Source organism: Alternaria burnsii (genome assembly GCF_013036055.1).
Source record: "Alternaria burnsii strain CBS107.38 chromosome Unknown 750, whole genome shotgun sequence".
NCBI lineage: Eukaryota > Fungi > Ascomycota > Dothideomycetes > Pleosporales > Pleosporaceae > Alternaria > Alternaria burnsii.
In genome coordinates, this window is record NW_024066108.1 from 1,942,332 (window position 1) to 1,954,506 (window position 12,175).

General features: G+C 53.5%; 3 protein-coding genes across 3 annotated transcripts; 2 read left to right on the forward strand and 1 right to left on the reverse strand.

Moving 5' to 3' along the window:
* Window positions 1–1,366: 1,366 nt before the first annotated feature.
* GT037_002081 (mfs general substrate transporter) lies at window positions 1,367–2,964 on the reverse strand (the record flags this gene model as incomplete). Its single annotated transcript, XM_038927128.1, has 2 exons — window positions 1,367–1,695; window positions 1,755–2,964. The coding sequence occupies 2 exons, from the start codon at window positions 2,962–2,964 to the stop codon at window positions 1,367–1,369; spliced, it is 1,539 nt and encodes a 512-aa protein (XP_038790420.1).
* A 1,267-nt stretch (window positions 2,965–4,231) lies between these two features.
* On the forward strand, window positions 4,232–4,533 carry GT037_002082 (uncharacterized protein; the record flags this gene model as incomplete). Its single annotated transcript, XM_038927129.1, has 2 exons — window positions 4,232–4,377; window positions 4,455–4,533. The coding sequence occupies 2 exons, from the start codon at window positions 4,232–4,234 to the stop codon at window positions 4,531–4,533; spliced, it is 225 nt and encodes a 74-aa protein (XP_038790421.1).
* Window positions 4,534–8,734: 4,201 nt separating this feature from the next.
* GT037_002083 (uncharacterized protein) lies at window positions 8,735–11,179 on the forward strand (the record flags this gene model as incomplete). Its single annotated transcript, XM_038927130.1, has 1 exon — window positions 8,735–11,179. One exon carries the CDS (start codon window positions 8,735–8,737, stop codon window positions 11,177–11,179), a length of 2,445 nt encoding a protein of 814 aa, XP_038790422.1.
* Between the last annotated feature and the right edge of the window lie 996 nt (window positions 11,180–12,175).

The window sequence follows — 12,175 nt, forward strand, 5'->3', positions numbered from 1 at the left end:
ATGCTCACAGTGGCAAGTCGTGTCGATCGACAGACCATCGCTGCTAATTTTCCGAAGATTGAAGCTTAATTGCTGTGTGAATATTGATGATGCCGACTTTAGATTGGAACGGCGTCTGCTAACGGGTATAGAATGCAGGAACGAAAGCAGGATGGCATTTCAATTGTGGTAGGCTAGGCGCGTTCCTGCATGGCGTTCAGGAATAATCTTAGAAGTGTCGCCCGTTGCTTAACGAATTTCCACGCGTGCTAGCGCGAAGTGGCTTGCGTTCGGTGACGGTTCGGCCAATTTCAGCATGCTGACAGGGCCGCACATCTGACGATGTTGAAGGCGAGACTCAAGAGATGAGCCGAGGCGGTGCTCAAGAGCAGACAGGATTGGTGTTGGGAGTGCAGGTGTCATCCTAGCGTGGATTGTGTAGGTGGTGTGTTGTACGACCCACTCCAGCATCGGCCTCTGGAGCTCTAAGAACCAGGGTGCCGTCGATATGAAAATCTTTCTGGAGAAGTAGCCAAGTACCCATGCCAGACCACGAGGTCATCGTAAAATGATCCAGCATTTCCTAGATAACCGCGAAGAACCAGCGTTTTGGGGGTGGGTCGGTCCATCCAGTGTTCTGGGCGTCGGATCAGGGACCAAGTGGGCTAAGCTCTACAATTAGCGGCGAAAAAGTGGCGCGCCAAAAGCTTGGTAACTCAGTTCCTGGCTTTCGGTAGATGTGATAACAACTACAGGGGCGGTTGGCGGTTCTTCAGCTCGCCCTCGCACTCGTCCGGACAAGGGCAAAGAATTGTTCCTCCAATGAGTCTCTGTGTGGCTTTCGGGATGGGAGTAAGGATAGAGTGTTTGATTTGTCGCCATAAGATATATAGCCCTCATCTTGTATGTGCGGCTGAGATTCCAAGATGTAGGGCCGAAGATCGTCGAGTACACTTCGCGGACGAACAGTGGTCGTGACGCGCTGATGTGCGCGTGGGTGGACAAGGCTTCCATGCAACGTATCCATGGATATGTGGACCGCTCATCCAACACCCAGAACATTGGGTTTCGATTTGGAAACAATTTACTTGGCTCAGGGGCATCTCACGATGGGGGTTGTTCCGCGGGGCAGACATAGTACTGTCTCGACCTAGGGAAAAGAAAGATGAAGTTTTTCGTAGTGTTGCGAGCGCGTCAAACGTCTCAACGCGTCATTTCCTTGGAGCGCCATAAACTTTATCCCGATACCTAGATTCGTCAGCGACGGTTTCATCTGGCATTTGCCGTTCATCGCTATGGATTCTCCCGAATGAAGTGGTCAAAAAGATCAAGGTGAAGTAAGCACATAATCATTCATTGCTCGTTCTCATCGTCAGTAGACACCGGTCTACAATGTATATCTGAATCCCTCAAGCCCCTCGATAATCTTGCCGCCGTTCGCAGCCCGCTTGTTGGCCATCCAGAACTTCAAGTTCAGCAACAGCGAGATGATGACAATCATGCCTGAAGCGATCATACACGCAACGATACCAGGTACATAGGACGGTGCGTCTTGAGTCCTGAAGACAGTGCCGCCAATGATACCACCAACGCCTCCTGCACCGACCAGAGTAGCGCTGCAGAGAGCACGCTTCCATTGTCCACGGATGTTGTTTGCTTGCCAGGTGAGGATGCAGGGAACGTTTGCGTTTGCAGCGGCGGTAGCGAGGAAGACGCCTGATCATAGATGTTAGTGGATGTAAACAGGAAGGATTGTTGGGAGAAGGTGAACTTACCGAAGTATCGGACGCCTACATTGGTACTGAAACCGATCATGGGTAGGCCGATGAGAGCGAGGACACCGTTGGCGATGACCCATGGACTGCGAATGTGGTACTTGTCTCCTGCCCAGGCGAAACCAAGCATGACGAAACCGGCGAAGACGTAAGGTGGTGCGATAAGACAGTTAGCAGCAGCGGGACTGAAACCCATACCGTCTTTCAGGATGATGGGAAGGAAGTAGGCGATGGCGTAGGTGATAGTCGTGGTGAACATGAAGATGAATGCGAAGCCCCAGACCTTAAGATCCATGGCTCCAGCAAGGTAGCTCTTGAGGTTGAACGCCTCAGCGACGACGTCATGGCGGTCCTCTTCGATGCGTGCAACGATGAAGTCGACCTCATTCTGGTTAAGGAACTTCTTCTGGGTCTTGCTTGGCTTGGCAGCCATTTCGGGGAAGTCGACAATGAAGTACCATCCTACAATACCAATCACTACAGTGATAACCCCTTGAAGGATAAATATCCATCTCCATCCGGAGAGACCTGGTCCGTAACTGACAGGTGTAAGGGGTGCCTTCTTGGTGGGTCCGTAGTGCGGACCAAGCCAGTATGCTGCTTGGACGCCGTGGCCGCTGAGCAGAGAGAAGAGGTAGCCGAGAATACCTGAGAAGGCAGACGACAGCATGCCAATGAGGAAGAAGACAGTGTTGCGCTTCTGGAGCTCGAATCGCTTGTACCAGCATGAGAGGAGGTATGCAGAACCTGGGAAAAAACCGGCTTCAAAGATACCGAGAAGGAGGCGAAGAGGGATCAGTGTATGCCATTCCTTGACGAAACCAAAGCCGATCATTACTGCTCCCCAGATGATGACGATAGCAGGGAGGAAGAGTCTTGGACCCAACTTCCTTAGCACAACTGTAGCCGGTGGCTGGAGTGCGACGTAAGTGATGAAGAAGAGCAAGACGATGATGCTGTATCTCTCGCCAGTAAGCTTCAAATCGACACCCATGCCTGCGACCATGGCGACACCAAGATTGGTCCGATCCATGAGCGAGACACAGTACATGCATCCGAGTGTTGGGATGAGTCGTAGATCAACCTTGCGGACGATCTTCTTCTGCTCCTCAGGTGTAAAGCGAGTAATGGCGGCATCGCTGGCGGTTGTGTCGGACTCAATGCGTTCCAAGGTAGTGACGTTACCCTTCTCTTCAGCGAAAGACGCCATGGCTAATGTTGGAGTCCTCTGAGACCCGGTAAAGGGGGCTAGATGCGGACCTCAATTGAGGGATGATGGAACCCACGAGGTGGAAAAGAGAAAAGAGATAGAGAGATGACTTTCTGATTGAGAAGGATGAAGGAGGACCTATTTGCAGCTGCCGGATACTCGACTTCATATACACTTCTGCTTCCCCAGACTAATAGGCTCGCCTTCCCCAGATTCTTGCGGCGTCGCCTCCACCATACCCCGGACTCGTCAAACCTTAGCAGTCTGCATCCGATACTGACAAGCTCTCTAAGCTATGTCGCCTACTACCTATCGATTTCACCATGGTATGGAGTCTTGAGCCCATAGCTCCGGAGACGACCTACGACAGCGGTTAGCAGTATGAATACCAAGGAGCCTCAAGCAGCCTCAAGCAGAAAAACACCCGCGATAGTGCTGTCTGGGCCCGACAGTATGGCGGCGTTCACTCCGGTAGAGCGTGATAGCGCATGTCAACACGTTGTCGACAGTCACGCCGAGCCTATACCCCGCGTGCATAGCCATCAATATGGTAGGAATCTGGAGGTGGCTGTGATGCATTGGATACGTAGTGAAGTTTTGGGGCCTGGGCAAACACTTAGCGGGAAGTCCGCTGTGCGCTACGAGCACGTGGCGTGGGCCCAGACTCTCAAACCAAGGCCTGCAGCTGAGCAACTTGCCGAAATCCAGTGCCATCTGGAATTGGCAGGGCATCTTCCGCTGGTCCAAGGTGCGAATATCGAGATATTGATGTATCATGTGCGGAAAGGTTCCACAATACATGCGGTTCGACGCAACTCAATTCAAGATCAACAATCATTGCATGAGCCCTTATTATGCCCAACTGCACGCAAGTTATGGTCAATTTTGCGTATAGGTACATCCAGAAATCCGAGTTCTGGATGTCTTGGGCGTCCAGGTCCTATTATGTTGGTTCAATGAGTTTGAGGTGCGCAGAGTGCGGAAAGTTCCATGATCGCACTTTGGACATTTGCCTAACCGGCCCTTCTTTCGCGACGCAACTGTCACGCTGCAACGGATGAAGCTTCCGATAGCGACTTTAGTCGACGTATGCCTGAAAGTGTCTTCGAACCAACAGGTACTCCGACGGAACATGCCCTGTTTGTGTGCTTGGAAAATCTTGTGAACGTCCCAAGTGATAGTGATGTTACCGACAGTCCTGTCGCTCTCGGATTGGAGTAGGATTGAAGGAGTCTTGAAATTGTCATGCCGAGGTGTCATTCCAGCAATGTTATTAGACGTCAAGCTTGCCAATTCGAATGGCGCAAAATCTTTTTCGGACGCCTGTGAGAAACGCAACCACGAGTATGTCGGCTGGTCAGAATATGGCGGTCATCGTGTTGCTTTAGTTTGTCGCTACCAGAGGCTCAACAAGTGTGTAATCTCTAGTCGAATTGTGCAGTGCCGAGGCAAAATACGCGTTGTGTTGTCAGCTGAAACAGAATATGTAGGTTGACAAGATGGCAGGGACCGACGAAGAAACAAGCGCTACCTCTGAAGATCTATGTAGTTCAGATTACCGAGAGATAGGTAGTCATATCCGAGGATGTGTTGCAATGGCGTCGTTGATCAGTGATCAACAAACTATGCCGATCCGGCTTTGAGTCGAGAAGACATCACGTGACCTACGGGCCTGAGTCAGTTTGCCATATTACATGATGTACAGCTTGCAATGTGCTACTTTGGCTCTTCACGTTCGAAAACACTGACCTTTTGGAGACCAGAGTGACAAGAAGTATGCACTTTTGAAAGTCTCACTGGTTTGGTCTATCCGCTCCTAGACCTATTTGTATCGAGTTTCCAGAGTTAAGAAAATGGCGATCAGGGAAATCGAAGGTCGTGGTGAAGTGATGTTTGTTTGCGACCATCCTAGGTAAGGATCTTTGCGTCTCCTGAAGTTCACTGTAGTATGTAGGGCTGCCGCCCATGCTATATCAGTTGTGGCTTCCTCTTGGTTTCTCAGACGATTGATTTGTTTGGGAGCTTCTCATGGAGCAACAGAAGTGCTTAACCTTCTTCCCAGTTCTATGCTAAAGCGCCAAATCTCAACCTTGAGCGATGCTCAGAGCGCGATTAATTATGAAGGTTGCGCGTTGGAAGGTGGTTGCGGTTAGTGGCGAAAATGCTAGCGTGTAGTGGAGTCATTGTAGGGCTATTGCCCACATGCCGGGATGAAACCACCCATATCCTGGGGCGGTACAGGCAAATGTCTAAGCATTCACACGTAGGGAAAACCTGGAGTACATGGAGAACGGGTTGGGTATCGGGTGACTTCTACCTGACAAGGCTGGGGTTGAATCGTTGAATCCCGAACGAAGAGCAGACGTACCACGTGTACAACAAGATTTGACCCGACAACGAGACAACTTAGACATTTCCAGATCAGCAGTACTCATTGCAGAGCTCTCATTCGCAGAAGGTACTGGACAAGCTCGAAATCGTAGCTATTGCTTTTCCCTTATGTTGTCGCGTGGTACCTGTAGTCGCTGGCGGAGGATAGGAATTTTTGCCCACAATAACCGCCGGGTGGGTCTATTGGGCATCCTGAGTCAACATATCCATGGCGTCAAGGCTGGAAGTGGGTCCATAAGGCAGCGATGAGCCGCAAGACCATGTGTTCGGGACCCAATTGGGGACCTTTTGGGCAGCGAAGGATTCAACAATGAGACGGAGTGACATGCCAAATGTGAGTCACACGCCATGATAGGAACGGAGCGCAATCTCTAGGCTATAGAGTGGAATGGTTTGCGCGAACGAACTGAAGCTGGATAGTGCGGTGAAATGAAAGCGTTCACAATCCCATCTTTCAATTTCGCTCGGGTTCCGACGAGATGGTGGATTTGTGGTGGGCTCCAGGGCTGCGCTTAGCGAGTGTCCCACGCGTTCCTCCACCCAACCAGCGCTAGCCCAACGGCGAAGACGACATCAGATAGAAGAGCGCGACTGGAGTCTTGATATAAAAGGAGCGAAGCCTAAGAAGCAGTTGAAAGGGCTGAAACAATGGCTTTGGGGATTTGACGTGCAGTAGGTCATCGTGCATATGATTGTGCTACCTACGATCTCAGTACCATGCCCAACAACTGGTCGATTGTGGAACCAAATACTCATCGTTTTCAGGCATCATGGAATCCTGCAGGTTTTCGCGATACATCTTGTGCAGATTCTGTCCCGTATTTGCGATGGTGTTTTCCAGATTGCAGGCATATGACTGTGTACCGTGGTACAATGGCTGCCGATATCGCATTAATCTGACACAGGCTCCAAGCCAGAGATTTTGATATCTGCAGGGTGTCTGCGATGTGCCGAAATGATTCAGCCATGATTCTTTGCCGGTTGCACGAAGAGTCTAATCAGACGTCAGTGGAAGAAGTTTGTATGCGGAGGCCCTTTGGAGCAAGTCGGCAACCCGAATATGTCCGCTACCCCGCGGCAGAACTGAATGGATGTCACAACGAAGGTTAGCTGAGCATTTGACGTGTGCGACGAGCGCTGTTCATAACCTGGTGTTTGGCGCTGACTGGGTTGCGCAGAGTGCTGCAACTGAGCCGAAGCGAATGTGTTCTGAGTGGCAATCATCAAGCATCACGGCATATCCATGGCGCAGACGTGGGTTGAGAGGGGGCCACAGTAGTACAAGAGTCAACATCATGTGTGGTGGTGTAGGTGCATTGGACGAGCGGTCACCTTTCCAGAGAGGGACCACTGCACCATTTCGTCTTACAGCAATGGCACCAGCGAATGACAAAGACGGGCAGGATGCACTACATGGGAGTTTTGATGGTGGTGGTGGTGTGTTTTACCACGACTGCCTGGAGCTTGATCTAGCAAGGACGAAAAGTTAAGACGCTGTACTTTGTGTATAGAGTCCGTGCCATGACGACGGTCGATCACGACATGATGAGAGGAGCGCGGCAGCGGCCACCTCGGATGCGATAACGGTCATTGTGCGTGTGACGTTCGCGATCGAGGTGCCGTGGAAGGTGCAGTTTGGGGCATTGGTCGCATTCAGAAGCGCATTATTTGCTCTGGTTCTGGCCAGACTTGTTGAGAGTATTGCGCTGCTCGATGTGGTGCGTCTCTTCACCGGAAAGTTTGGTGGGGTAGTGTAGACGACTAGGCGAGTAAGCAACGCTTGACGGGCCGCGTGATTAGAGCTGCGTCCGAGGCGATTCGATGGGGTTGTTACACCGATACGCTGTCTTGCGTGTGAGTGCGTTAGTGCCGGGCAGGGCAAGTGCTAACAAGATGTGATTTGCGTGGTTCTGGCAACGTAGCGCCAGTCAGCCTCAAGACCGAACAACGAGAGCTCGCAGTGGCGAAAGGACACATGTTATGCTTCGCGTCGTGGAGATTAATGAAGGTAACGATGGTGAAAGTGCTCTGTTGTTCCTGCATGATAAGCGCGATTGACGTGGCCGAGCCAGGAGGAAACGAGTTAGCTGTTAATAAACGATGCAGTGCTGAGGCTCCATGACGTGAACCGTGAAGAAAGGCAAGGAAAAGTTCGATGGAGCTAGGAAGGTCTGCCTGCCCTACGACCGTTCACCGTGTGATGCTGCAGAGAATCGCGGGCGTTGTGATAATACACGATGACGCCAAGGCGAGGTGTGATCAGCAGCCGAGGACGCCGTTCGAGTCTAGCAGGCGGGCAACAAGCTTTGGTGACGGCTGCATCGAGCGTCGCGGGCGTTGAAGCCGTGGTTCTGATGAGCGAGGGTGCTGGTCGTGGCTCTTGCGAGGGCGGTGAAGTGGTGCATCGAGGTGCAGTCCGCCCTCGCCTTCAGCCCTCACAGACAGGCGAACGGCTCGCATCAACGAGGGCCGGGCAATCCCGGTTTCACGTCGTTCCAACGGAGACGATGCGCGACCACTCAAACCGATGGATGTTGCGCATCTGAGGCAGCCAATGGCCACGCGACTGGCTATTATTACGACCAAGACACCTATGATCAGCATCAGGGTGGCCGGGTGGACAGGGTGGACAGGGTGGGCAGGGTGAAGCAGTGTGGGTGCATGGCGAAACTGTTGCAGACTCGGCCTCGGAGGGCAGGCCTCCCCTACACGGGCGGCAGAGTGGAGTGAGCAGTCGACATGGCAATCCAACTGAGGGCAGCTGTTGCGGCTGGCAACGAGGGCGTCTGCATGCACACTCAACCAAGAAATGGTGTGGAGGCTGGCTGCGTCACTCGTAGCGGTACTGCGCGCTGAAAGGGCCGTAGAGGGCGGCAGAGACAGCCCCTCCTCCAACCACTAGGTGTTGGAGGTTGACTGGGCAGCGACGGATGCGGTGCGCGCCCAACGATTAGACGCATTGCATGAAAGAGCTAGCCCGCTATAAGGCAGTTTATAGTACCACGCCGTTTTGAATTTTACGGGCGGGGGAAAAGTTTCGTGTGTCGAAGCCCGAATAACGCCTGCATGCCTGCCTGCCAGCCTGCTGCACAAGAACTCGCCCGTCATACTCTGCATCTGCCTCGCATATCCTCCTGCTTCCCTCGTCCCCTTTGCTCTGATCTTCTTTTCCCCCTTCACCCACACCGTCTTGATGAGACGGTAGCACCCCCCAAAGACGCCCGTGCTAATAATGCGCTCTCGACGTCTCGCCTGATTGTCAAGGATCGCCCCGCGACGCTTTTATTATCGATAGAGCCGCTAGATATTTTGCCGACTCCTGCCCTCTGCGCGCCTGTGAAGCCCGCTACTCTCCCACAGAACAAACGCCGCTGCCAACATGGCGAGCCCACAGGAGATGCAGCCTACTGTCGAGGACTGCTTCTCCGATGACAGCGAAGGCGGCTCTATTCCTTTCCAGGGCCGGCGCTCGCCCAATGCCGCTAACGTCTCCACCAAGCGCTCGCACCCATCCGACTTGGATAAAGAAATGCCGCCCGCTCAGGAGAGGGCGCCGACCAACATCGACCTTCGCTCCGACTCAGGGTACAGCAGCTACACCACCGCCACCGTCAGCAGCACTAATTCCGCTCAAAGTGCTCCTCCCCAACGCAGCAGCCCGCCCCAGGTGCCTGCTGCTCCAGTCCCTCCTCAGCAAGAGGCTCCCAAGATCCGCCGACGCCCTACCGTCTCAGAGTCGACCAAGCCCTCCTCCAAGGCTTCGTCCCGACCCAAGTCAATCTCCCGCACTGCCTCGACCTCGTCCAAGCCCCCAGCCATCATCCAGCAACGCGAACGCCGGCCGACCGTTACCCAGGATCCTCGCCCGGACCACAGAGATCGTCGTGATAGCAGAGTCGAACCGGAATGTGCCGACCCCAGGCGCACCAAGTACGACCCCAACGCGCCTGCCCCAGCTCTCCGTCGTCATAACATCCGCCCTGAGATTCACCCATCTCAATCCGCTCGCGACGTCCATCGCCCTTCCCAAGAAGACACCCGCTCAATGCGTTCTGATCCCACCCCCTCCCCGTACTACCCGGACCAGCGCCAGTCCTACTACTCACACGCTGGTGCCGTTATCCAGCCAGCCACGACACGTCCCCGTCGTCCCTCTGTGTCTCGACCCGTCAGCTACAGCGGTGAGCCTGGATCCCAGTACCACTGGACTCAGGGAGCGCCTGGAGGCTATGCAGGCCACCCGCAAGACCATGGGCCGCCCCTTTCCCAGTCTGCGCTTTACCGTCAAAGCTATTCAGGCCAGATGGGCCCCCCACCCGGACCATATGGAGCGGCACCTGTATACCACCCTCAGTACGGCTACGGGATGCCCCCGTCTTACGACGGCATGCAAAGGCCAGGCATGACACACCGCAACTCGACCAATATTGCACGCAATGGACCTGCACCACCCCTTGTCATCGACCAAGCTCCGCGTGATCAGTATTCGGCAAGGCGCGGCCAGCCTCAGAGCGCCACACAGCCCAGGTTTCCACCCCAGAAGCAGCTCCAGGGCGAGGCCTACGAGAGTTACAGCGAATCTGAGAGTGCATCGTCTGACGAAGACGACGACTATGAAGCCGAGCCCCATCCCGACGATCGCTATGCCCAGCGTGCGCTCATGCCGCCTCCTCCCCCAAAGCTTGAGCGGACCAAGTCCAAAGCGAAGCCCAAGAGCAAGAGCAAGAAACTGCAGCGTCCATCCATCTCCCACGCCTACACCACCTCGGAGGTCGAGCAAGTTCGTGCTGACCGCCGCAAGTCCCAGCCTGTCGTTGTCAACCACGACCACCCTACCAGCCGTCACCGTACAACCAAGAGCACAAACGAACCGTCTCGCCGACAGTCAGTCAGCCGACCTCCTCCTCCACCACGTGAAATTCAAACCGAATATCCCGCCAGAGGTGGCCAGGTCTATGTGCACGACAGCACTAAGGCTGAGCGGCGCCGATCAGCTCATTACGGAAAGTCTTATAACGACAGACATGCCGAGGCCAGGGAATATGAACGCCTCGAAGCTGAAGCCAACGCTAAAGCTGATGCTAGGGCTAGACGCGAGGCCGAGAAAGCCGAGGCGCGATACCAGGCTGAGCAGGAGCGCAAACGTGAAAAGCGTAACTCAAAGGTCTATTACCAACCTCCCGCCGCGTTCGACAGTAGCGACGAGTATGAGTCCGAAGTCGAGGCTCCCATCCCCGAAGCTCCAGCTCCTCCTCGCCGCCGCCGTCCTACTGATGCGGAAGGTCGCAAGGTCAAAGAGCGTGCTCCACCGAAGGCCAGGCGAGACGAGATGAAAGCGTTGGAATACATCAACAACCAACGCGGTACTGATGCTCCGTTGATCGACCACATCCACAGTGCCGCAAAGAGAGCTTCTAGGGTACCGTCAATACCCTCTCATTCTGGCTCCTCTGGAAGCGACAGGCACACGGCCGTCACCAGCAACGGCAACAACGAGATTCGCCTTAGAGTAGACGCAAATGCCCCACTCAGCCTGCAGTTTAACGGCGACATGGAGGGTCGCACCATGCGACTCATCCCAGGCGAGGACGGCATGGCAGAACTCGTCATTAGCGGAAATCCTGACGGTGGCAGCGAAAAAGGCAGCAATGCAGGTGACAGGAAGGCATTGGTCACGCGGAGACAAGCAGAGGAGATGAACGAAGGCAGTATACGCAGCCACCGTAGTAGACGCGAAAGCCGAGTAGTACGAGATTCTCAAGACGATAGAATTGAGGTGCAGCGACCACTGCGTCGCCGCGCCAATTCCCATTACGTTAACTGAGAATCTTCGAACCTCTGGCATTCGCCCACACTACAAAGATGCGTAGACAGACTTCGGCCTTTCCTCCACACGTTACACGCCTGTTCCTAACTTATCCTTGTCTGACCGGCAATTTTTTTTTTCGATCTTATTTCCTTCGTTGGGTGGATGATTTTCAAACCAAAAGCTTTTCACGAGCGTGGACAGCCTTCTGCGGCAGACCTGCTCAACAAAAAAGTTCGGATCGGTTTCTTCATCGCGCTTTCGATTTTGGTACGGTTACCCACTCGCGCTGCATGTTAGTATGTTTGCTGTGTTCCTTGCGACAGTGCAGGTTACATTGTTATTGTTTGCTAGACTGGAACGCTCACGCACACCAACATATAATGCGTAAGGGCGGTCGCGCCATCTGGACCTTTGGATCGATCACAGATTGGACGGTTATCTTCTTCCTACCTTTCGTCGCGCTTTTTTTTGAGCGTTCTCCACACCACCCCCCTTCTTTTTTCTTTCCCTGCACTATACCAGCTCCTCACGGAGGCTTTTCGGACCTTTTTGTTTGGCGGATGTAATACCCTTTTTTTCTCTATCACTTGTTGTGGCTGGATCTACGTGGCAGCAGAAATGTGTGGGGTTTCTTTTTTTTCGCTTGTCGCAAAAAGTAAGCAAAGGTCGATGTGTTGGCAACGGCTACGACGCTTATGATGATGGTTGTATGGATCATGAACTACGCAGCGCTCTGAATGTTTTCCATTTCTTTCTTCACATAGCTGAATGGGATTGATAGCCAGAACTGATCTAGAGGATACTGCAGCTAGCCTGTAAGCATCACTTAGGATTACAATCACATCTCTTCCGCCCTCTAGTAATCAGTGTACCCTGTCTTGGTTCACCGCAAATGTGATGCGTAATGATGCCACTGACCTCAGCTTGCATATCTGCTTTTTCGTACCGCATATGCAACCAGCCCACGCTCACCCCATCCCAATTCGGTCCACAATGCTCCGACATGTCCCA